At 45.7% G+C, this 26,568-nt stretch overlaps 1 protein-coding gene across 1 annotated transcript in view; it reads left to right on the top strand.

Annotated features, from left to right (window-relative positions):
- The first annotated feature begins 3,866 nt into the window (after window positions 1–3,866).
- NOTCH3 (notch receptor 3) overlaps window positions 3,867–26,568 on the top strand; it is a 91,594-nt gene continuing 68,892 nt past the window's right edge. The window contains exon 1 of the mRNA XM_077262301.1: window positions 3,867–4,014. Within this exon, the coding sequence (XP_077118416.1) occupies window positions 3,936–4,014 (79 nt within the window). The 5' untranslated portion in view covers window positions 3,867–3,935. The remainder of the gene's footprint in view (window positions 4,015–26,568) is intronic.

The raw sequence follows: 26,568 nt of genomic DNA, 5'->3' as shown, positions 1-26,568 counted from the left end.
AGTACATGTCTTAATTATGTAGCAGGGGTTGGGGTAGCCCCCCTCATAGAATGTAAAGTAGCCCTCATATAGAATATAATGTAGCCCCCTCATAGCAAATAATGCAGTCCCCCATAGAATATAATGCAACCAGCCTTAGAGTATAATGCAGCCCCCCATAGAATATAATGTAGCCCCCTCATAGGGTATAATGCAGCCCCCCTCAAATAGTATAATACAGCCCTCTCACAGAATATAATGTAGCCCCCTCAGAGTATGATGCAGCCCCTCATAAGGTATAATCTAGTCCCTTCATGGAATATAATGCAGCCCCCCACAGAACGTAATGTAGCCCCCTCATAAGGTATCATGCTGCCCCCCCATAGGGTATCATGCTGCCCCCCATAGGGTATCATGCAGCTCCCCCATAGGGTATCATGCCGCTCACCCCCCATAGGGTAGCAGATGGATCGCCCCCAAGGGCTAGGGGTTACTCGGTGTCGGGTCCCTCGGTCCTCAGTGGGGATGTCACGGTGGCTGACCCGGTCCGTGGCCCTCGGGAGGTCCGTTAATAAAATAAGGAAAGGTATTTAAAGGGATAATGTTCGTGACGCCACCTGTGGTATTCGGTCAGGGTGACCGACGCTGCTTAGGGGTCCGCTGGGGTGATGTTATGGCAGCTAGATGGTATACCTTTCCACAGGTGAAGTGTATCCCCAGGGCTTCCCAGAGGTGTAGATGGTGATGGTGGATGATGTAAGGCGCAGTGAACAACGAGGACACAAGGTTGCAGTCTCTTTACCTTTTACTGGAGGCTTCAGTGTCCACAGTCCAGGGTACAGACCACAGGGTAGGCAGAGTCCGGCCGGTCTGAAGGCAAATCCAGAGTCCCCTTATCCAGGTGGAAATCAGTAGCCTTCCTACAGTGCCTGTGTGTTGTAGTTCCTCCCTGCTGAGCAACTTGGTGAGGTCCTCACAACTATTGGAGATGTTAAGTCTCCTTCTCTCTGTCCCCCTGATGTATAGGATAGGACAAAACACGTATGACCGGTGACTTGAGACTTTGGTTAGGGACTCTAGCACGCCCCGGCCTCTTTAAGGTTGCCACCTTGCCTCCTGTGTATAAAGGTCGGGCAGCCAACGTAGAATTAACTGTCCTGCCAGTCTCTGAAGTAAAGCGTAGAGATCCTTACTCCCTCGGAATTCTGGCTACCGGGATTCTTGTGCGCCTCAGAAGGAGGCAGCCTTTTACAGGGCAGAACTCCTTCTGGTTTTCCTCTCCTGTTGCTATGACTTTGTTTCTCACTCACTGCAAAACACTTCTCTTCAATGTCAATTTCTTAGGATGCTGCCCCACGTGGGGCAGGCGCAGCTCCGTGGACCCTTGTCCTCCGCATACCGCAGTCTGGAGCTGACTGGAACCCACTCCAGCCAGCTTCTGCCAAACTCCGTCGGGTTCTGACTCACTTCCTAACCAAAAGACCTGTTTTACCTAACTGTGAGGAGTGCCCTAATAGAAGCTTAGCTCCCCCTGGCAGCCTGGAATGTGAAGTGTGTTGTGTGTGGTTTGTGATACTTGGACAAAAGATCTCCTTTATTGCCTTCAGACGTAATATCACTCCCCCTGGTGGAAGAATGACATTACTGCAACGACCAGGACCCTGGGGCGCTGCACATGCAGCTCACCCCCTCATAGGGTATAATGCAGCTCACCCCCCATAGGGTATCATGCAGCTCCCCCCCATAGGGTATCAGCAGCTCCCCCATAGGGTATCATGCAGCTCACCCCCCCATAGGATATCATGCAGCTCACCCCCCTTAGGGTATCATGCAGCTCCCCACCATAGGGTATCATGCAGCTCCCCCCATAGGGTATCATGCAGCCCCCACATAGGGTATCATGCAGATCCCCCCATAGGGTATCATGCAGCTCCCCCATAGGGTATCATGCAGCTCACCCCCCATAGGGTATCATGCAGCTCACCCCCCATAGGGTATCATGCAGCTCACCCCCCCCATAGGGTATCATGCAGCTCCCCACCATAGGGTATCATGCAGCTCCCCCCATAGGGTATCATGCAGCTCCCTCATAGGGTATCATGCAGCTCCCCCCATAAGGTATCATGCAGCTCCCCCATAGGGTATCATGCAGCGCACCCCCCCCATAGGGTATCATGCAGCTCCCCACCATAGGGTATCATGCAGCTCCCCCCATAGGGTATCATGCAGCTCCCTCATAGGGTATCATGCAGCCCCCATAGGGTATCATACAGCTCCCCCCATAGGGTATCATGCAGCCCCCCATAGGGTATCATGCAGCTCCCCCCATAGGGTATCATGCAGCTTCCCCCCATAGGGTATCATGCAGCCCCCCCATAGGGTATCATGCAGCTCCCCCCATAGGGTATCATGCAGCTTCCCCCCATAGGGTATCATGCAGCCACCCCATAGGGTATCATGCAGCCCCCCATAGGGTATCATGCAGCTTCCCCCCATAGGGTATCATGCAGCCCCCCCATAGGGTATCATGCAGCTCCCCCCATAGGGTATCATGCAGCTTCCCCCCATAGGGTATCATGCAGCCACCCCATAGGGTATCATGCAGCCCCCCATAGGGTATCATGCAGCTCCCCTCAAAGGGCATCATGCAGAATCCTCTGTAGGCCCAGTCTGACCCTGTCTGCAGATGAGTCCTGGGCTGGAGAAGTTGTGGTGACGGTCTGGGCCTGATGAGAAAGACGTGAAAAGTGAACGACTCCCATCAGCTGTAAGTCACTATACTGTATATACCTGTAATATGGTCGGCAGGATTGGTACTTATTACTATATGGCGGTAATATCGGTCTTTTTCTATTTAGTAACAGCTTAATGCCTCTCAGTCATGATGTAGTGGCAGGTGTATGGCGGTATTATTGGTCTTTGTATATTATGTGTTGTTATGCAGAGGTAACGGCCATAGTGTAATATTATGCACTCGCTGTCTGGTGGACACTGTGTTGCGGTATTATTTTGGTCTTTTATGGCAGTACGTTTGGTGATATTGCTCTTTGTGTGGTGTTTTAGGGTCTAATGTAGTTATACCTGTATAGATCCTCTCTGTACTTTGGGGGTCCCTTCTATATATCGCAGCGAGCGGTGCCATAATTAAGAACAATTGCAGAATTCTGCTGCTTTTTCCAATCCCCCCCCCCCTTCCCCCCAGAAATGTAAGTTGATCACTAAGTGATAAGTACCCAGAACTGGAGCGCCTGCGACCGATCCTTATAGAAAAAGCTTAAACCCTCTGTGCTGCAGACTAAACAGCCCTGCAGCTTGGACTTTAGTAATAATGGTAAATCCGGCCCAGGGAGTGATGACATAACTGGTCAGGTCAATATTACACTGGAATCTGGTGGAGATTAATATTTAACCCTCACTGACACCTCACTGGGCAGATTTGCAGAGACTACACTCCTGAATTGGCGGTAATAACGCCTCTGCCGGCATTAGCCATGGCGGGAGAGGCTGATGCCGGAGCACAGGACTGCACACAGCTGATAACTGCGGACAACAGCGTCCAGACTGCTCCACCACAGCGCAGACAGACCGGCCACCCCACGTGGTGCTGTGCTGGAATCTCAGCTCCCTCCTCCCACGTTGCTAAGAGACGCTATCCCCTCCCCGTTCTCGACCGCATTCCGAAGAAGCATCAACGCTTTCATTGGACAATCGAATCTGGCAGTGATTTGAAAGCTCCGCCCCTCTAAGTGCAAGTTACTGAGAAAGAGGCGTGGCCTGAACGGTGCCCTTTACCAGGCGATTGGGTAAAGGTCTTCCCTCGGCGCTCTCTGATTGGTTGAGGGCGTGGTTCTGTCTCCGCTCGGCTGATTCTAGCACTCCCACACTTTAGTGTGGCTCAGTCACCGGACGAGAGGAGAGCTCCGGATTAGGAGGGCTCCCCGGGGGAGGATTGCAGTATGGGGCGCCCGGGGATGTACGGATTCTTGTGGCTCTCTGCGGTGCTGCTGAGCCGAGGCGGAGGTGTCAGTGGCGGAGGTGTGTATTAACCTGTTGTGTGCTGGGGGTGTGTGGAGGGGCCACGTAGTCGGCAGCATCATGTGTCGGTATGTCCGGCTGCTCCCCATGTTGTTGTCACATGTGATCACATTGCTAGTACGTCTCTGCTGCGCCGCTCTGCTACTTTATTGTGTTTGTATCTCTTTAAAATTTTAGGCAACATAAAATAATAGTAATTATTATTAAATTGCACTGAGAAGTTGCCCTGTCTGTGCCGGCTCTGCACAATGGGCGCACATCATTGCTCTGCGGATGCGTCATTGAGGGTCCCCCCACAGATGACAGGGCGCAGAGGCTCCGCAGGACCCCCGCAGGAAGTCATTAAGGGCTGTATGTACGGAGCGGGCTGTATATCCCAAGTGTCAGGGGGCGATGCCTGCGTCCCGTCACTGCCCCCATTACCATCCTGCGATTACCCCGCTAGCAGGTGCCGAATAGTCATTCTGTGGCTCGGAAGGGACCCATGGTACTACAACTCCCAGCATTTAACTGTCAGGACATGAGGACATGCTAGGAGTTATAGTTCTGCAACAGCAGGTTGGATCATTGTGGCCTTTCCTGATATATATATATATATATATATATATATATATATATATATATATATATATATATATATATATATATATATATATAATTATTGTTTAATTTCCATATATTCTATTTTAACCCTTTGGTGCTGGAGGTGATTACTCTGGATCAGTTCGGAGGCCGCTCGCTCCCTATCTTGCGGATCAGCGCTGTATTTTATATACTTTTATTTATTCTGCGTTTATGTCGTTACTTTTGGACTTGTATAATGTGGTTCCGGAGCAGATTTTGGAATTTGGTACCTAAGAGAAGTAGTGGTGCCCATAGACAAAGCGGTTACCGGAGGCAACTGTCGTCGTCGATGCGTCTGTGGTCATAATGATGGATTCCGAGGTGGGGGAATGACCCCGTGGCCTTAGGTTTATGTATCCGTGGCCGCGTCTGACCCTTCTGGACTAGTGTAGAGGAATTCTGGGCAAATTTGAGCCCAAACTCCGTTGTTTGCAGCCGGTTGAGATTTTGTATTGAGTTTACTTCTTCAGAAAACCGCCTACTCGGCTCTGCTATGTCTCAGCTCCTTCTCTAAGACTTGTTGTGAATCCCTGGTGGGACAGTTTTTAGGATAATCCGCTAATAAGTGCTGATACATCTGGGTGAGGAGTGGGACGGCGGGTAATAATTCCATATTTTTTTTATATTTTGGCCTTTAGTCTGGGCTCCGGTGCAGCTGGATGTGTGTGATCCTTTGTGCTCGGTACATGAGGCAGCTCCTCACTTGGTAGTAACTTTTTTTTTTTTCCCTCTTCAATCCCATTTTCCGAATTTTCCCACCCATCCCCCCTTCTAGTCCTCTCTCCCTCCTCTCTTTCTCCCTCAGGGCAGAGGGAAGGCGAGGGGGAGGAGGGCAGAGCCAGTCAGGGAGAGAAGGGACTTTTCTTGTGTGATAACAATTGGGAGAAGGGGGAGGGGGCAGACGCTTCCCAAACTGCCCCCACAGATCTGTCTGCTGCCCCCTGCCGCTCTCTGCTCCCCCATCTCTCACCTATTTGTTCTCTCTCAGCTGCTCCATACTTGTCTGCCCCCCTGTCTCTCTCCTGAGTCTCTGCCTCCTCTCTGACCCCATTTTTCTTTGCAGAATTTCTGCTCTCAGGTTCCCCCCTCCGTTGGCATTTTTGTCACCGTACCCCCACTTTCTCCGCTACCCAGCTGCCATCCTCTGCCGTTCTTGTGTCTTGTGCCAACTTTGTCACAGTTTTCCCTCTCTAGACTGCGACCCTCATAGATTTTGTATAGTAACAAAACTCCAGGTTCCTGATGTTTTTAGCTAAATATTCGAAGAAGTTTCCACCATTGTGTGACAATGATCATTTGGTTTCGGTTGGTGGCTATGAGACCCCTTTGTCAACCTGATCGGATCACCCCTCCTTCATCTACGTCTACTTTTTATTGTTACCGGACCCTGAAGGTGTCATCTCTCCCCCCCCCCTTCCACCAGGTTGCTCTCTGCTGCTAACCTTAGCTATTTTGCCTGTGGCTGCCTCCACTGCCTTTGTGCCCCATGACCACCTAAAGTTGCCCGCTCCCCCTGGTACCCTCTTATCTTCACTACCCCCCTTCTACCAGCCCTGTCTGCATCTATCAGTATGCGCCCCCCATGGCTCCCCCTCTTGTCTCGCCCTTGCTTGCCTCCTCTTGTCTCGTCTCCTCTCACACTTTCCATTTCTCCTCCTCCTCTGACTGTCTCCTCTTCGGAGCTCCTCATTATTCTGTACCCTGGTCTCTTCTCACTTTCTATGACCCCCTTAGCCTGCCCTCCATCATTCTAATCTTGTCGTGCCCACTTGGCTTTATTCTTATTCTTCTTGTTCTCCATCTCTGCCTCCCTCCTTTTCTTCTCGTTCTCCATCTCTGCCTCCCCCTTTTCTTCTTGTTCTCCATCTCTGCTCCCCTTTTTCTTCTCATTCTCCATCTCTGCCTCCCCCTTTTTCTTCTTCTTCTCCATCTCTGCCTCCCCCTTTTCTTCTTTTTTTTCTCCATCTCTGCCCCCCTTTTTTTCTTCTCGTTCTCCATCTCTGCCTCCCCCCTTTTCTTCTCGTTCTCCATCTCTGCCCCCCTTTTTTTCTTCTCGTTCTCCATCTCTGCCTCCCCCCTTTTCTTCTTCTTGTTCTCCATCTCTGCCTCCCCCCTTTTCGTCTTCTTCTTGTTCTCCATCTCTGCCTCCCCCCTTTTCTTCTTCTTCTTCTTCTTGTTCTCCATCTCTGCCTTCCCCCTTCTTCTTCTTCTCCTCCATCTCTGCCCCTTTTCTCACGTGTATGCCTATTTTGTGGAACCCACCAACTCTGCTTCATCTGTCTTAGTGTCATTTTTTTGGCCAACTTTGTTTTATGGACCCATTGTGTGATATTTCTATATCCATCCAAGTTATATTAGCATTTTAGAAATTGTTGGCTATCTATTATGATCACTCGTCAAGACCCAGTCTAGAGACATGAGTAAGACTGGCCGGTGTTTACGTCTCCCTCATATCGACCTGATTCCTTCTCTTTGATCATAGGTTAGGGCCTGGTAATCAATAGTAAAATATATTTATTTTTTTCTCCTTTTTAAAATCAAGTATTTTTCTTATCTTTTTTGGCCTCCATCATTAATTCCATCCTTTTTGTGCTCTCGGCTTGATGGGTACCACCATGTCTCCGGTGGCCCTTGGTTTTGTTAGTCATGCCCTTGTCTTTCCATTGGGCTGGATTCTGCACATGTGTTATCCAAAAATGATACTTTTTGCTCATTTCCTTTCTGACTTAACTCTAACCATTCATTTATTTTTACGTCTAAAGTGAGGGAGATGGAACAATTAGAGCATTGATTCGGATGATGATTTTTGGCTTTGGTCTGGTCCTATTGCTCCGTGGCATTTCCTGCCGCTGTTTGTGCAGCCATTAGTGAGTTTCATAATAAGCTTATTAGGGCGCTGATAAATCACGGAGCAGATACTTCTTGTGCCTCTGGCTGCTGCTTTTCTTTTCCCAGAGTTTCTTATCTGGTATTTGTCTGTTTACTTAAATGACCGCATACATTAACCTTATCACTCATGGTTTGCATAGGCAGACAAGGCTGAAATGGTCATTTGTAATCCTGGAAATAAAAGCAGGTTAGAACTCAGTCCCTGGTCCTCTGCTCTGTAGGAAGTTCTTCCCGGGTTCCGGTGCGCCCCGATGCTCTGCGGGTTCCGGTGCGCCCCAGGTCCGGTGCCATACTTGACTACACTGATTTTGAATTGTATGAAATTGGCAAAAAGTTCTGCACATCTGATTTTTATTATTTTTTTTTTTTTAACTCATGTATGTGGCGCTAAAAACATTTTTTTTCTTATTGGGTTTCATTCAAAACTTTGCCCTATTTGGCTTGTTACCGCATCTCCTAAATCTGCTCCGAAAAACCCAGATAATGACTTGTTTACACATTGTGTGTTTTGCTATGCCTGAAAAAAAAAGCATTTTACACTGCCAGCAAAGTAAATGAGATTTTTCTTTTTTAGAAATTTGCAGCACATCAATTATTTTAATGATTTTTCTCCCATGTAAATGAATGGGGTGAAAAAAATGCACCCAAAAAACACCTGTATTTTACGCAGCAGTTTGCTTGCCAACACGCTAGCATTTTCAGCAGATTTTTCTGCTGCAAAAACCAAACGTGCACATACAAGTTACTCTCCTGTCAGAGTGAGCTCACTAATGGAATCTCCGTTAACTCATTCTGCAGCCACTAATATTCAGGGCAAATTGGGCAAAAATTTTAATGAAACCCTTTTACAAAACTGATTTTTAGCCCTAATTACAAGCCCTTTTAAGGTGGCCATATGGATTGGATAGAAGTTGAACCTTTGGTGAATGATCATCATACTGAAGAAGCCACACATGTTTTAGTTGATATTGGCCATCACCGTTGTACAATCTGACCGTACGTGTTCCATTGCATCGGGCGAATAACTGCCAATACGTGGCAAGAAGTGAATCTCATTATGATGAATTGCTCCTGGCTAGCTTCTTCCAGACCATGATCTTGGCTAAAACAATAGTTCATTGTCAGTTTTTCACCTGATAAGTATATTATGGTTGCAATTGTCCATTTTCTGGTCTTTGTATGGAGAAAGCCAATCTCGACCCACAGCAGAAAACTCCAATCGGCAAGGAAAGTCTTTTTTGTCCCTTTGACTTGTACCGAGATTTGTTCTTATGTTCTTAGTTTTCGTAGAAGTTTGCTGGAGATCCTGTTAGTTAACGCCAAACTAGTCCTCCCAAGTCCAAAAATTGTGGCAATATTTGCTTTTCTACTATGAAAGCTTATCTACTAAAAAATTTTGGGTGAGAAATGTTGGGTCTTGTCTAAGGGTACTGTCACACAGTGGCACTTTGATCGCTACAACGGTACGATCCGTGACGTTCCAGCGATATCCATACGATATCGCTGTGTCTGACACGCAGCAGCGATCAGGGACCCTGCTGAGAATCGTACGTCGTAGCAGATCGTTTGGAACTTTCTTTCGTCGCTGGATCTCCCGCTGTCATCGCTGGATCGTTGTGTGTGACAGCGATCCAGCGATGCGTTCGCTGGTAACCAGGGTAAACATCGGGTTACTAAGCGCAGGGCCGCGCTTAGTAACCCGATGTTTACCCTGGTTACCAGCGTAAAAGTAAAAAAAAAACGTACATACTCACATTCCGGTGTCCTTCAGGTCCCTTGCCGTCTGCTTCCCGCACTGACTGACTGACTGACTGACGGCCGTAAGGCAGTACAGAGCACAGCGGTGACGTCACCGCTGTGATCTGCTTTCACTTTACGGCGGCACTCAGTCAGTGCGGGAAGCAGACGGCAAGGGACCTGAAGGACACCGGAATGTGAGTATGTACTGTTTTTTTTTGTTTTTTGTTTTTGTTTTTTTTTTTTACTTTTACGCTGGTAACCAGGGTAAACATCGGGTTACTAAGTGCGGCCCTGCGCTTAGTAACCCGATGTTTACCCTGGTTACCCGGGGCCCTCGGCATCGTTGGTCGCTGGAGAGCGGTCTGTGTGACAGCTCCCCAGCGACCACACAACGACTTTCCAATGATCACGGCCAGGTCGTATCGCTGGGGGTGATCGTTGGAAAGTTGCAGAGTGTGACAGTACCCCAACAGTGGATACCCAACATTTATATTTGTGAAGATAAGATAGTTGTCCTGTATTTGGTGGTGTGGACACACAATATGGACCCATAGGTCCCCCCCACCACCATGTAGAGCATTGTCATGTGTGTAAAGGCCCCCGTACACTTGGAGTGGCCAATTGTTCAGCTGATAGCTATGGCTGTTTGACCAGCAGCTGTCTTGCCCAACTCTCCCATATAAATGAGGGCTCGCTTGCTCTGCCAAGTGCTTCTGGGTTCTGTATGGGAACCACTGTCAGACATCACTCTGGTGGCGGCTTATTTCTTAGGGTACTGTCACACAGTGGCACTTTGATCGCTCCGACGGCACGATCCGTGACGTTGCAGCGTCGCTTGATTATCGCTCCAGCGTCGTAGACTGCGGTCACACTTTGCAATCACGGCGCTGGAGCGATAATTTCATGACGTAGTTGCGATGTAGAAGTCATACGGGACATTGGGAATATCGTGCACACCTTTGTTACACGCTGTGATCATGCCGCCACAGCGGGACACTTGACGACGAAATAAAGTTTCAAACGATCTGCTACGACGTACGATTCTCAGCGGGGTCCCTGATCGCAGTAGCGTGTCAGACACAGCGATATCGTAACTATATCGCTGGAACGTCACGGATCGTGCCGTTGTAGCGACCAAAGTGCCACTGTGTGACAGTACCCTTAGGAGAACAAAAGGATCCATCGTCCTGGATTCTTATCTTGCTCGATTTGTCAACTGTCAGCGGAGAGTCAGGAGCCCCATTAGACTGTTTGCCAAACCCGTTGATATTGACTGGTTCGACTAACGTAAGGAGAACTTTAGAAGGGTTGTCCCAAGAACAAAGTACATTTTAATAGATGTTGGAATGCAAATAAATAAGTTCTACAATTGGATGTTTGAAAAAAAACAAACAAAAAAAACTGTGATGACTGTGTCCAGCCACGCAGAGATGCTCCAGGTTGAGGACACAAGAGTTTACAGACCGGATGGCATGGAATCGTAGCTGATTTTGTTTCTGTGAGGTAAAACGCGTTTTTAAACAGGGAAATGTATTACCTCAGAAAAAATCTTTTGTGATCCCATGCTGTACTGTCTGTATACTCTTTGGCTATGTGCACACATTGTGGATTTGCCTGCGGATTCACAGCTGTTTTCCATTCGGTTTACAGCATCATGTAAACCTATGGAAAACCAAATCCACTGTGTCCATGGTGCGGAAAATACCGCGCGGAGACGCTGCGTTGTAGTTTTCGCAGAATGTCAATTCTTTGTGTGGATTCCGCAGCGTTTTACACCTGCTCCTCAATAGGAATCTGCAGGTGTAAAACCGCAAGTTAAATCCTCCCAAAAAATGCAGGAATTCCGCTGTAAAACGCAGTGCGTTCTACCTGCGGATTTTTCAAAAACGGTGCGGAAAAATCCGCACACGAATCCGCAATGTGGGCACATAGCCTTAGCGTCCTCCACTGGGTAGGAGCTGTGGTATGTGCAGCCCATGAACTGGAGCAGCTATGCATGGGTGGACACAGCCATTACACAGTACACATTTATAAGGTTATCTCACCACAGTAACATGTATGTTTGTTTTTTGTCTTTTTTTTTTTTTTTTTTTTTTAACACATCCAGGTGTAAAAATTATTTTTATTTAAAGATCTATTGATTAAATTGTACTTTGTTCATGGGACAATTGCTTTAAGGCTTAAGTATCTCATGACCCATGTTGGCCTTAGCCTTATTTTAGTGCAAACAAACTGATCGTAGACTAGAAATGTGTGTAAATGTTGGAAAAACCTTGACTTTGGGTGGCCCAGCTAGCCATCTAGTTTGTATGGGAAATCACCAGCTTTTGCCCCGAAAACACACGTCACTCTCTGAGCATGTACATGTTTATGGAGAGTTGGTAGGAGAGTTTTCGTCCAACGTCCAATTTAGGTGTAGGAGGACTTCATGCGAAATACCGCACCCCAAGGCTATGATCCTAGGCTGCTGCCCATTAAACTGGGCAGCAGTTGGATGGTGTCAGGTCCGTCTAAAGATCTCGAGCATGCATATACCACGCGTAGATAACCAAGAAAACTAGACTGCTCCAGCGCTCAGCGTAGCGATATCAGAGACATCAATCACAACCACGAGTCATTTCCAGATGAAAATTTTTCTTTTTAGATTAGACCTTTTTTTTTTTTTTTTCATATCTCCGCCACAAAACTTTGTTCCATTATATAATGACGCTGCCTGGATAGGAAGTTATTGGTTTGGCTTCCATCTCACAAGTTTACAATAGCTTTACTATCTTCTCAGTTGGTAAATTAATCACGTAATTGGCCCATTTTTTTCCTCTAGATTTGATCTTTTTCAATTTGTGAACATTAAAAGGGGTTGGCCTGTGCCTCATATAAATTATAATCACCGCATACTCGCCTCTTGGGCTAGTTCTGTTGTTTAGCTGTGACGGACGGCAATGACATCGCTGGAACGGCACTGGTCCAGGAGGTATGTGTTGTTTTTATTTTGTATGGGGCAATGCCCAATATGGGTTGTCTGGCCTTATTGTACAAGTCCTCTGTGAATCCTCACTGCCTGGGAGCGGACGGTCATATGTCCACAAGTATGTGATTTCCATACTTCCGGCCACATTCAGACTAGACTTGCACAATACACTTGCATTGAGTGAAGCTGCACACTTCTAGCCGACATGTGACTGCATGTATGCAAAACACCATACTTAAGCTCTCGACCCTGGAGATTCCTCGTAGTGCGTGCGCTTTGAAGATTTGCAAGTCTAGAGTGACTGCAGACTTCTACCTTAGGGCTGGACAACCCCTTTAAGTTCACTTTAGTTATTCTTTCCCTTACATCTGACCTCAAGTCCAGATGGGCTTCTATATCTGTTCTACATTCCGAACGTGACCTTATCTTAATATAGCTTCAAAAACTTCTCCAGAGCTGCACCTTGTTTATGGAATGTCTAATCTTACTAGTACACTGCCCACTGTCCGAGCGTACAATGCCCTCACGATAAGGTGTACGGCTCCCTCAAAATAATTTCTAAACAGGGTAGATTCACACAAGCATATTTTCGTTCCGAGGGATGAATATGAAAAAAAAAAAGTGGTCAGTGCTCAAACCAATTTTATTCAGTAGGACATTGCGCGTGCGTTGTGTATATGCGTTTGTGTTATATTATGCATGCTGTTTTACACACACTTTTTCATATACACACACACACACACACACACACACACACACACACACACACACACACACACACACACACACACACGTGTTAATTAATTACACTGTATTACGCTTTTGTGTACCCAGCCATATAGAGCGTGCTCTTAAGGCCCCGTCTCACATAGCGATTTACCAACGATCACGACCAGCGATACGACCTGGCCGTGATCGTTGGTAAGTCGCTGTGTGGTCGCTGGGGAGCTGTCACACAGACAGCTCTCTCCAGCGACCAACGATCAGGGGAACGACTTCGGCATCGTTGAAACTGTCTTCAACGATGCCGAAGTCCCCCCTGCAGCACCCGGGTAACCAGGGTAAACATCGGGTTACTAAGCGCAGGGCCGCGCTTAGTAACCCGATATTTACCCTGGTTACCAAAAAAAACAAACAGTACATACTCACCATCTGATGTCCGTCAGGTCCCTTGCCGTCTGCTTCCTGCTCTGACTGAGCCGCCGTACAGTGAGAGCAGAGCGCAGCGGTGACGTCACTGCTGTGCTGCGCTCTCACTGTACGGCTGGATCTCAGTCAGAGCAGGAAGCGGACGGCCAGGGACCTGACGGACACCGAAAGGCGAGTATGTAGTGTTTGTTTTTTTTGGTAACCAGGGTAAACATCGGGTTACTAAGCGCGGCCCTGCGCTTAGTAACCCGATGTTTACCCTGGTTACCAGTGAAGACATCGCTGGATCAGTGTCACACACACCGATTCAGCGATGTCAGCGGGGCCTCAACGACCAAAAAAAGGTCCAGGCCATTCCGACACGACCAGCGATCTCACAGCACGGGCCTGATCGCTGGTACGTGTCACACATAGCGAGATCGCTACTGAGGTCGCTGTTGCGTCACAAAACTAGTGACTCAGCAGCGATCTCGCTAGCGATCTCGCTATGTGAGACGGGGCCTTTACGCTCCAGGAGTGTGGGCTATGGAGAGTTACGTGGCTGGTCAACTCCGTCTCACAATGCCCTGCTCCTCGATAACATTAGGGGGTCCCTGTGGTCAAACCAAACCTGTTTTACCTTTTTACATACATAGTCCATGAGCCAAGAACCAAATTTGACGATATCGGTACCAAGCGGAGTGACTAATTCTCTTTGGTATTTTTAGGTAGATGCATGTCTGTAGTTTATTTTTTGATATGATAGCCCTTACATATACGTAGCTTATTAACCCCTTCAGCCCTAGGCCTATTTGTACCCAAGTGCCTAAGCCAATCTGACCTGTGCCACTTCATGGGCTAATAACTTTGGAACGCTTTCACCTATCCAAGCCATTCTGAGATTGTTTTCTCGTGACATATTGTACTTCACGTCAGTGCTAAATGGGAGTCAATATATTTTACCTTTCTATATAAAAAAATGCTAAATATTCGGAAATTTTGGAAAAATCGGCAATTTTTTAACTTTGAAATTCTCTGCTTTTTACAAAAATACTGATACCCCCCATAATAGTTATTAATTTACACTCCCCACATGTTTACTTCATATTGGCATCATTTTGAAAATGAAACCTTATTGTTTTACGACGTAATAGGGCTTATAGTTTTATGCGCAATTTTTCACATTTACAGCAAAACCCACTTTTCAAAGGACCAAGTCACTTCTGAAGTCACTTTAAGGGGCTTACATAACAGAAACCACCCATAAATTACCCCATTTTGCAAACTACACCCCTCAAGCTGTTCAAAACTCATTTTTAAAAACTGTTAACCCTTTAGGTGTTCCACAGGAATTTTAGCATGAGCCAAGAACCAAATATGACGATATCGGTACCACCCGGAGTGACTAGATGTAGTATTTGTAACAAAATTTAATCCAAGTTATGTAAATACACACTGAACATGTCATGTGCATATATATATATATATATATATATATATATATATATATATATATATATATATATATATATATATATATATATGTTACTCCATAATATCTTCAACATCGGACTCTGAATCTGACTGTTGTTCTACTGGCTCGTCTTCAGTACCCTTGTTCTGGCATGTCTGTAATCTGCACATGTCTGTGCACTTCAGGCCATTGCTGAGGCAAGTACACTGAGGAAGTTCACATGACCGCACACACTTGCAGGACAGTAGCTGTATAATAGCTTCTGGTGCTGGTGCCCCTTGCATCCACTTGACAACAAGCTTTCCGTCGTTATCTATCATCCAACCGCAGTCTGTTGGGTTTGCAACCCATGGCTGGCTCTGCAGACTTCTCCTCCAGATCGCAGCCTGGTAGTTTGCACGCAGTGCATGCATGAAAAGGCAGTCCTGGCAAGGAGGGAGTTGACTTGACTCTACCACTCCACGTCTGGCACAGAACAGCTGATAACGGAGCCTGTTTACCTCAGTTGTTTGGGTAGTTGGCAGGTACATGTGGCAGGTGATTTCCTGTAACTTCTCAAAAAGTTCGGTAGACACTTCCCATGAACGACCAACTTCCTGAAAGGCATCCTGGTATGTCTTGTTCATCTTCAACTGCTTGAGTGTCGTCATCTTCCCACGGCCAGCGAATGCACTGACGGTGTCACAGCCTGTAAATGCATGCATACCAATCAATGAATCACATACGCTGCCTCCCAATGTTCGGCTCAGAGTGGTGATATCCAGGAATCTTGTCCGGTTCTGTGTACCGCATTTCTGGAACAGGTGGGATGGGATTTTGTGGCACATGCCCAGACACAGGACCATGACATCAGTATCCTCCGAAGTGATGATGACCGACTTGTAACCAGATTCTGCTGCATGAAGAGCATGGAGAAGGAGGCGTGTGTCTGCTTCTTCTTGATTTGACTTAAGGTCAGCAGCCTCTTCCCACTGTTCTTTGGTGATCTTAAAGCAGAGCTGCTCACATGTGACATACAGCTCCTTCTCCTCAAGCTTCTCCCTGTGGTGTTTCGCCTTCCATTCTTCTACCAGAAACTTTATGAGACTTGCCTTGTTGGAGGAACTACTTAGAAGCTTTTTCCACTGCTGGATGTTGTGCCCATGTTGAATGTTCTTGAAATGGATCCCTGTGCCTTCATATCTGTTGACTCTTTCTGTATCTTTGATGGATGTCTCCTTGTAGACGTCAAAGACAATATCAATGCGCTTGCTCTTAGCACCCTCATGGATAGCGCGACTCATTGCTGTGCCTGCTAGCTGGCCAAATGTTGCATTGTTTCCCTTCAGTTTCTGAACCAGGCTCATCCCATCAATGATGGTTGCAGAGGGCTCGGGGATCACTTCTGCAGGACGAGCATTCCTCTCCAACTCCCTTGCGAGGGCAGCCTTGTTGGTCTTGCGGATAGACCCATCACCATTGGCAAGTGCCCATGGCAATGGACCCAGGGGATGAGTCAAGACATCACTCATTTGTAGCTTTCTGTTCTCAGCTACAAGTATCATCTGGCCAAATAGGTTTCTGTCAGCCTTCAAAATTACCTCCTTGCCAAGACCTTGTCTGCGTGTCTTCATTTGGATGTTAGAGAACGTTTTAAGTTTGTTCTTCGTCATCTTGTCATGAAACAATGTAGTTGGCTTATCGGTACCCAAACGCTCATCCTTGAATGTTTGATATGCATCCTCTCCTATACTGTATGCCCCTTGAAGGTCTTTGGCTACATCTGGTGGTGCTACAGTCGCTGTTGACAAACTGATAAGTTCACCATTATGCTCTTTGTTGAAGGGGTTCACCCAACCTGTCTCCAGCAGTTGAACGAAAGATTGGACATCGGCTTCATCTCTTCTAATCCTAGACACCTGTAGGTCTGAATGGCTGAAGTCAGTATATTGTTGGCCTACCAGGGCCCTCAGCTGCCTCAAGTACATACTGCGGTACTCTGATGTCAGGTAGAACCTGGAAACAGCTCCAACTTTGAGGCTGAAGCCTTTTGTGCCCCCTGGTGTCTGGGTGTCTTTGTTGATTGTCTCTTCAATGGTCTGGTCCACAGGAATTCGTCCAAAAGGATTCTTGCTACCGATCTGGACCGAAAAGCCACCTTGCATGAAGTATTCATGGACCTCTGGGTGTTCTATGGGCAGCCGAGACATTGTGGCATAGTAATAGGTTAGGTATCGGGCATAGTTGACCTTGTCATAGGCAAAACACCATGGTATCATCTGTCGGATTGCTCCTAGGTGAAGCATCCAGTTGCCTTCTCTTGAAGCTCGAACCAGGGCCAGCATGGTCTCGACCATGTCCAAGTATGACATCCAGAATGCTGAGAGTTGTTCATTTCTGAGGGTCTCAAGATAAACTTGAAAGAGCTTCAGGGTAAGTGTGCAAGATTCATTATCCAAGAGCTTTTCGAAGGATCCCTGCGACACACTGATGCGAAAGTTTGTGATGTTCTTCAGTGTTTCATCCAGATGGTGAAGGTCCCTTGCATGGTTTTCTTCTAGCCATGGAAGGAAGTTTTTCCATGCAAGCAGAGGGAGATAGGAGCTCTGCAGAGAAGACCGGAGAGTCCTGTTCAGCACAGAACGTGTATGTGTCAGTGTGTGTGCGTGTGTTGGGGCACCTCAGGGTGTCTTCAAATGTGACATAGCCCCCTAGATTTCTTCCAGTAAAATTTGCACTCCAAAAGTCATTTGGCGCTCCTTCCCTTCCGAGGCCTGCCGTTCCCCAATACTGCAGTGTACGACAACATATCGGGTGTTGTTGTGTTCGGGAGAGATTGGTGAACAAATAGTGGGGTGCATTTTTTGCTGGTACACCTCTTAAAAATAAAAAAATGAGCCTAAAATGACACCTTCATGTAAAAAATGCACTTTTTCCATTTTCTCAACCAAGTGTTTCCAACTACTGTGAAACACTGGTTGGGTCAAAGTGGTCACTATACCCCCTAAAAGATTCCTTGGGGGTGTAGTTTCCAAAATAGGGTCACTTTTTGGGGTTTCCACTGTGGGTGTACCTCAGGCAGCCTTCAAATGTGACATGGCCCCCTAGATTTCTTCCAGTGAATCCGCCACCCAAAAACCACATAGCGCTCCTTCCGTGTTGAGCTGTGCTGTGTGCCCATACTTTAGTTTACGAGTACATGTGGGGTGTTTCTATAAACTGCAGAATTAGGGTAACCAAGTTTGGGTTTGCCGTTAACCCTTGCTAGGTTGCAGGTAAAATTGGATTACAATGTAATATCTGGAAAAAAAATGAAATTTTGAAATTTCGCCTTCATTCTGCTAAAATTCCTGTGGAACACCTAAAGGGTTAACAGTTTTTAAAAATGAGTTTTGAACAGCTTGAGGGGTGTAGTTTGCAAAATGGGGTAATTTATGGGTGGTTTCTGTTATGTAAGCCCCTTAAAGTGACTTCAGAAGTGACTTGGTCCTTTGAAAAGTGGGTTTTGCTGTAAATGTGAAAAATTGCGCATAAAACTATAAGCCCTATTACGTCGTAAAACAATAAGGTTTCATTTTCAAAATGATGCCAATATGAAGTAAACATGTGGGGAGTGTAAATTAATAACTATTATGGGGGGTATCAGTATTTTTGTAAAAAGCAGAGAATTTCAAAGTTAAAAAATTGCCGATTTTTCCAAAATTTCCGAATATTTAGCATTTTTTTATATAGAAAGGTAAAATATATTGACTCCCATTTAGCACTGACGTGAAGTACAATATGTCACGAGAAAACAATCTCAGAATGGCTTGGATAGGTGAAAGCGTTCCAAAGTTATTAGCCCATGAAGTGGCACAGGTCAGATTGGCTTAGGCACTTGGGTACAAATAGGCCTAGGGCTGAAGGGGTTAATAAGCTACGTATATGTAAGGGCTATCATATCAAAAAATAAACTACAGACATGCATCTACCTAAAAATACCAAAGAAAATTAGTCACTCCGGGTGGTACCGATATCTGGCCCGGCTCATGGACTAACATGTAAAGGGGGTCTATTGGCAAAATTTTACCCCTCCATCCCATTCTGACCACTATTTGTCACCAGTGAGGTCTTTTGACCGTTTTATCCGTTCCCCAATTGTAGTGCCTCGTAACTTTTTAAAAGTAGATTGATGAAGACCTGAGTTGTCCTCTTGGCGTTTCCAGATGGTCTTAAGTGTTCTGGTCAATCCTTGGCATTTCTGGGCTGTCTTAGGTGGTGTGGTCGATTGATTGACGACGTTCTGAAGACCGGTGCGTGCACAGTGTGTTGGCTCTTTGTGTGGGTAGAATAATCTTTTGCAATCTGCTTATGTGCTGGTATTGAGCTCACATCCATATCTACTACACCATGAACAGAGCTCCCCCTGTTCTGGCTTCTTACGTCAGTCCGGAGCTTTGGGGTGTCGGACCCTGATATTGAGGACTTGAGTAGAGGACAACCTATTTAAGTTTGTGTCTTACATTCTTTCTTAGCAGATTTAGAATGTTGCCGGTTGCCCTTGGAAACAGACATCAGTGTAGCTGAAATCCGCTGTCGGTCGTCTGACATAACCGGTTAATTTATGTCTGTACTGTATAAGTTCCTGTAAGTCGGAAACAATATACAGGAGACCTAAAGAAAAAGCGTTTTTTTTAATGTATTTTATGTGACTTTTACTTTGGAATGTGACAAAACGTAACATTTACTTATGTTTTCTAGAGGAGAACTAAACTGAAGACGCTCTCACGTTACTCCATCTTTATGGGCAGGCTTGTAAAAGAAAAAAAAAATAGGAGAAGTTTTGAAACAAAGTTATAAAAAGCTATTTTTTTCGTTCAGCAGTGGGGGAATTTATGTATGTTGTAAAATGTTCTTCTTTTTTTGTTTTTCAACTTGTAATTTTTTTTTATCTCGTCAAAGAGTAACGAGAGATATTTTGCAATTCTCATAAACTAGTAATCTAGCTTGTTAAATCTCCACCTGTCCAACCTGCCGTGTTTCTTTACGGGATATATTGTTATATTATGAAAGTGATTGAGAGAAGTGCTCACATACTCCATAGGGCTGTACAGATAGAAGATGCAGAAATCCCATTATACAGCTGTTCCCAAAATCACAAGTTATCCACAGGATGGACGGATGACTTGCTGACCAATGAGATCTCCAGAGATCCCAAGAACAGTACTCCCTAATAGTGATGAGCGAACTTGCCCGAATAAAGTGTTATCTGAGCATGCTCTGGTGCTAACCGAGTGTCTTCGGCGTGCCCGAATAATATGTTCAAGTCCCTGTGGCTGCATGTCTCGCGGCTGTTCGACAGACACAACACATGCAGCGATTGCCTAACAAACAGACAATCCCTGCATGTGTTTCACCTTGTCAAAAAGCCGCGATACATGCAGCTGCGGGGACTCGAACATATTTTTCAAGCACGCCGAAGACACTCGGTTAGCACCCGAGCATGCTCAGATAACACCTTATTCAGGCAAGTTCGCTCATCACTACTCTAAGGCTACTTTCACACTAGTCCGTCTGTACGGGACGTCGCAAACCGTCGGCCCGACGGACAGTGTGTTAAGTAGCACAAGAGGGGCAGCGGATGCAGTTTTTCAACCCTTCCGCTGCCCCATTGGAATGTCCGGGGTGGAGGGGGCGGAGTTCCGGCTGCACATGCGCGGTCGGAAATGGCGGACACGACGCACAAAAAAAGTTACATGTAACTTTTTTTGTGCCGACGGTCCGCCAAAACACGTCGCATCCGTCGCACAACGGATGCAACGTGTGGCCATACGTCGCTAATGCAAGCCTATGGAGAAAAAACGCATCCTGCGGGCAACTTTGCAGGATGCGTTTTTTTTTCTCCTAAACGACGCTAGTGTGAAAGTAGCCTTACCCACTCTTAACTGGAGCGAAGGGGTGCATGCTCAGTCCTCCATTCATTGGCACTACCATACGGCTGTGTACAGCATTATGCTTTCTCCGGCGGTCCCTTACACAATGAATAGAGGTCGCGCATGCGCACGTTCGCTTCGTTCAAGGCCATCCAAGCCATATTCTCGAGGTGTCAAAGCTCTTATCTCGTGATCGCTGGGTGTCCAATGAGTAGAGGTTGCGCATGCGCACCTTCCCTTCATTCAAGGACAGCTGAGCCACAGTCTCGAGGTTCCAGATTCCCGATCTTGCGATCGCTGGGTTTCCCATGAATAGAGGTCACGCATGCGCACCTTCGCTTCATTCAAGAACAGCTGACCCACAGTCTTGAGGTTCCAGAGCTCTTATCTTGTGATCGCAGGGTGCCAATGAATAGATATCACGCATGCGCACCTTCGCTTCGTTCAAGGACAGCTGAGCCACAGTCTCGAGGTGCCAGAGCCCCGATCTCACGATCGCAGGGTGTGCAATGAATAGAGGTCGCGCATGCGCACCTTCCCTCCATTCTAGTGCTGCCGAACCAGGTTTTTGAGGTTCCAGGGCCCCAATATCGTGATCACTGGGTGTCCAAGTGGCCTGACCCCCTGCGATCAGCAAGTTATCTCCTATCAAATTACAAATGCGGGGTAACCTGTGATTTTGGGAATAACCCTTTAAGTCCTTCAACAGTACTGGTAATGGGGTGTGGTGAATTTAGAGGTGGCGGGTCTCTAGAAAATATTTAGCATTTATAGATTGTAAGCTTTGGAACAGGGCCTTCACTCCTCCTGTAACTGTTGAAATGTGTTAAATTATATTGTGTTTATTGTTTGTACATGAAAAATGTTGTCTATTATGAGTCTCACTATTCGAAAAACAATATCTTCTTGCTGACTGTGCCACCGCAGGCCACAGGTTGTATGTGGTATTGCAGCTTATTACGTGGTGATGTCAGGTCCTCTTGGATGGAGACACCTTTTTTTCAGTAATGCCGATTATTTTTATCTACGATGTCTTGAAGCCCATGGACAAGGGGGTTGCCCTGAGTTGAGAACCCTTTTAGCCATGATTGATCAGTCTTTGGTGGAAGACGAGTCTGGGTCTGTATTCGCAACCGTTTCCTTAGGTATTCTAATTGTGAAAAATATTGACACTTTTGTCCGATCGAAGCTAAACGGTTTCATCAATAGCCGATTTACACATCATTTTCTGCCTGGTGGAGAGACAAAGACAGCTGCCAGATGCTGCCCTACTTTCTTGTTGACTGGCACAGAATACTAATGGGCTGCTAGGACCCTGGCATTCTTCTCGGAGTTTGTTGTTGTGCCTCACTATTGAAGTTCATTGTTGGGTTTTTCTACTGAAGTTCTTTTCGCTGGCCACATGGGTGCCATCCTGTAGCCTGTGCCCCTGCCAAGGCTAATGACCAACTTAAGACTTATAATGCATGCAATCTTAGTCCAGAAGTTGGAAAGTCCAACAGGACCGAAAACAGACTGGACATTGAGTCGTGATGAGCTAGCGTGCTCGAATACTATGTTCCAGTCCCGGCAGTTGCATATCTCCCGGCTGTTCAACAGCCACAACACATGCAGGGATTGCCTAACAGCCATGAGTCAGGCAACTGCAGGGACTCGAACATAGTATTCGAGCACGCCGAAGATACTTGGATAGCACCTTATCTGAGCACCCTCGCTCATGACTAATTATAAGTTAAATCTTTATGATCTTCCTGGATTTATCTTTTCTTTTTATGTTCTAGAACATTTCATAGTCCAGAATATTGAGATTTTTAGCCGAGTTTCATTAAAAAAAAAAAAAAAAAAAAGCCGCTTTGTGTCGGAGGGGAAAAAAAAAAACAGTTGGGCAATGGTACTTCCCCTTTTGGTTGGTAAATATAATAAAGGGGTAATAATATTTTATTTTGGCTTTATATGCATTTGTTTTGCCAGGTTCTGAGTGACGGGTATATAGCAGGTATATTAAAAAAAGCAGAACTACCTCTGCTAATAAAGCTGTTACTACTGAGGTTTAATATCTAATAGATGCTTGGCCATTGGCAAGTTGCCGCCTAACGAACCTTGTAATTATTATTTTTTTTAAACTCATTTAACCTCACAATTAAACATTTTAACTGGTGGAAATGCCGCTGTTCTCCTGAATCGGGTGCTGTTTTTCTTTTGTTCCTGCTCCTTTCCATTCCTAAAATATGGCCTCCTCTACCCAGTGTGTAAGTCCAATTTTTTTTTTATAGCCAATTGGGCGTGGTATTCATAGGGTCAGTTTTAATGAGGACTACACCCAGATGGCTAAAAGTGGCTTCATTTACAGGGAAGAGGGGGCCATAGCTCAGGAATGGAGTGGTGAAGGAACAAAAGATAAACCGCACCAGATACCGGAAGACAGCAGCAGTTACACCAGGTAAAAAAATAATAATGTGACTAAAATCTAATCTACTTTTTAAATAGAACATATCAAAGTTGAGTGACAATAGGAATGATATATATATTAGTAGTCAACCAACTTTTGTAGAAATCGAAATTCCTTAGAGGACCTGTCACTTAATACAAATGTGTAATTTTTTTTACCTGGTGTAAATGCCGCCGTTCTCCTGTTTCCAGCATTGTTTTTCTTATGTTCCTGAGCCTCTCTGTTCCCAAGATATGGCCCTCTCTTCTTTGTATATAAATCTAGTATTTCTAGCCATTTGGGCATGTTCTGTTGTGAATTCTGCTTTTGGGCTCCCTCCGGTGGTAGTAGGTGGTAATGCAGTTGTCCCTGGGTTGCAGTCCTGGTCAGGTGTGTCTGCTGATTGCAGTTCTGACTGGGGTATTTAGGTGTGCAGGATTCATTAGTCCTTGCCAGTTGTCAATTGGTGTTGGGACCTCTGCCTTGTTCCTCCTGCCTTTCTGCCAAATCAGCAAAGATAAGTGTCTGGTTTTGTTTCTGTGGCACACATGCTGTTTGCTTCATGATTCAGTGCTATTCTTTTGTGTTTTCTTGTCCAGCTTAGATTGTGTCAGTATTTTCTCAGTCTTGTTGGATTCTCTGGGGTTGCAGATATTCATTCCACGTCTTTAGTTAGATTGTGGAATTTTTTGTATTATCTGCGGTGGATATTTTTGGAAGGGTTTTATTACTGACCGCCTAGTATTCTGTACTATCCTTTCCTATTTAGCTAGAGTGGCCTCTTTTGCTAAATCCTGTTTTCTACCTGCGTGTGTATTTTCTTCTCCTACTCAGTCATTATTCGTGGGGGGCTGCCTATCCTTTGGGGTTCTGCTCTGAGGCAAGGTAGTTTTCCCATTTCCATCTATAGGGGTATTTAGTCCTCCGGCTGTGTCGAGGTGTCTAGGGTCTGTTAGGCCCACCCCACGGCTACTTCTAGTTGCGGTGTTAGTTCAGGATTTGCGGTCAGTACAGTTTCCACCTACTCCAGAGAAAGTTTTATGCGGCTCCAAGGTCACCGGATCATAACAATGTTCCTCAAAAAGACTGCCTCCGAGGAGAGTAGAGTACCACTCCCACATGGATAAACAGACTAGCTTTATGTACAGGGAAGAAAGGGCCATATCTCAGGAATGGAAAGGAGCAGGTACAAAGTAAAAACCGCGCCGGATTCAGGAGAACAGTGACTTTTACGTCCGGTAGAAAAAATAGAAGACCTGTGACTTGCTATTTTTTTTTCTACTTGACGTAAAAATTGCTGTTCTCCTGATTCTGGCGCTGTTTATCTTTTGTTCCTGCTCCTTGACATTCCTGAGATACGGCCCTCTCTTTGTACATAAATAGACTAGCTTTTCCATGTGGGCGTGGTTCTCAACTCTTCTCTGAGGCAGTCTTCTTGAGGATCACGCCCAAATGGCTAAAAAGACTAGATTTATATACAAGCAAGAGAGGGCCATATCTTAGGAACAGGAAGGAGCAGGAACACAGTAAAAACAGCGCCAGATTCAGGAGAACAGTGACTTTTACGTCACGTAGATAAAATAGAAGACCTTTCACTTGCTAATTTTTCTTCTACCTGACGTAAAAGTCTTGTTCTGAATTCTCTTTTAAGTAGTTTAAATTTCTATTAAAGTTGGGTGACCTAAGTATATCACTGCAACTGACTTTATTTAGCAGAATCTGTCACCAATATTTTTGGTATTCCTGAGTAGCAAATTAAAGACCCGATTTTTGTTTCTTTTATAAATGGTCAGACTTGGATTTGTCAGCCGTAGGAAAACTGGGTTTCCACACCTTTTTGGTGTAATTCAACCTTCCCAAACAGAGCTATAACTTGAAGAGTAAACTTAGAGGGGATAGTCATTGGTGGCATATTGCTTGGAAATACGGTTAGCAGCCACGCTTAGAACCTCTGTGCCATATTGACTCTGCTTGAACCTTTTTTTTTTTTTAAGGCTTGCCCATTACTGTGCACGGTTGACCATGTGGTCGACCACAGAAGGCTAAACAAAACCGATGAAAGACAAAGTAACACAGTTGGGGATGTTAGAAGTTGGACCTTTGCTGATGAGACATTGGTAGCACATCATAGCGCTATGCCACCTATACTGAGACAACTCCTTTTTTTTTTTAAAGTCACATTTTCTGGCGATGGCGAGTGTCTTCCCTATCTGGGTAAAATATGCCGCCTTTTTATGAGCACATGTTCCTTAAAGCAGATCTTTTATGCCAAGAAGCAGCTGGCTTATTTCCTGAGAGGATCGGTTGCGAGGTTCCTGCTACTAATTTCTGTAGGCGTATGGTGGGGCCCCCAGAAAAGCGCCCTATGGGCTGTTGTCTCGGTCATTGATCAGAATGTGCCAGAGGATAGGTTGCTTTGTGTAACATCTCCCCTACTTTCCCTCAACCTTTCTTTTGCAAGAATAAAAAGTAATGTATTCGACCATCTTGGCTGGGATCCATACTGTTGCCCGGTGCCAGCTCATCTGATGAGCATGGGCGCCCCACGTTTTCATTTTGTTCAGTGAGCGCTCCGTTAAACATTAGTTTCCATGGCTGCGCTTCTCGGTCTCAGCTAGGGCAACTCAATCTTACTTCCCGCTAGCCCTTTTGAAAACACCAATAACATGCATGAATAAACCTATTAGTTGACTGACTCCTTCTTGGACCTATATCTCTTAAGTTTAAAAAGGCTAACTTGACTTTAAAATCTAAAAATTTAGGTTTGTCCACAGTTAACCCCAATATCCCTCTTGTCCATGACAGTCACTATGCTCTTTGGGCTCCTCATGCTATAAAGCTTCTCTAGGTGCACCTGCCAGATATATTTAGCCCACCAGGTGGTCACCAGTAGGTTTCTTTCTCCTAACAAAACAGTGGCTCTCTCAGATGTGATCATTTATTTATTTATTTATTTTTTTCAAGACTAGTGGAACAAATTGCCTTTGGTCCAAGACAATTACACTATTCCAGCTTCTAAATCTTCGGATTTTCAAATTAGCTTAATTTTGTTAACTGATGTCTTTATATACTTGGTCTGTAAATTCTTATGAATTAACCGGTTGGCAGAGGTCTTGAAAATCTTTATGACCACCACATTTGAAGTTGGAACGACTGGTGTTTTGGTTGTCGCCTAGCTTTTCTAGATCTTGATTGCTGAGTTAACGTCGTAAAATTTTAATACAATTTGGTTAAGCGGGCATGTATCCTCAATGTAGACACGCCTTGAGAAAGTTGAAAGTCAACATGTCCAATCCATTCTCAACCCCCGAATTTCCCAACAAGCATTGGCCAATAACCTAACACGCAATGGATGGTCGGGCAAGTTCCGCCATTCAGTCAACGTTAGTCTAATGTTTATGCCTACCAATAA

This window comes from Ranitomeya variabilis, chromosome 5 (assembly GCF_051348905.1).
Source record: "Ranitomeya variabilis isolate aRanVar5 chromosome 5, aRanVar5.hap1, whole genome shotgun sequence".
Classification (NCBI taxonomy): Eukaryota; Metazoa; Chordata; class Amphibia; order Anura; family Dendrobatidae; genus Ranitomeya; species Ranitomeya variabilis.
This window is presented reverse-complemented; position numbering and strand designations above follow the sequence as displayed.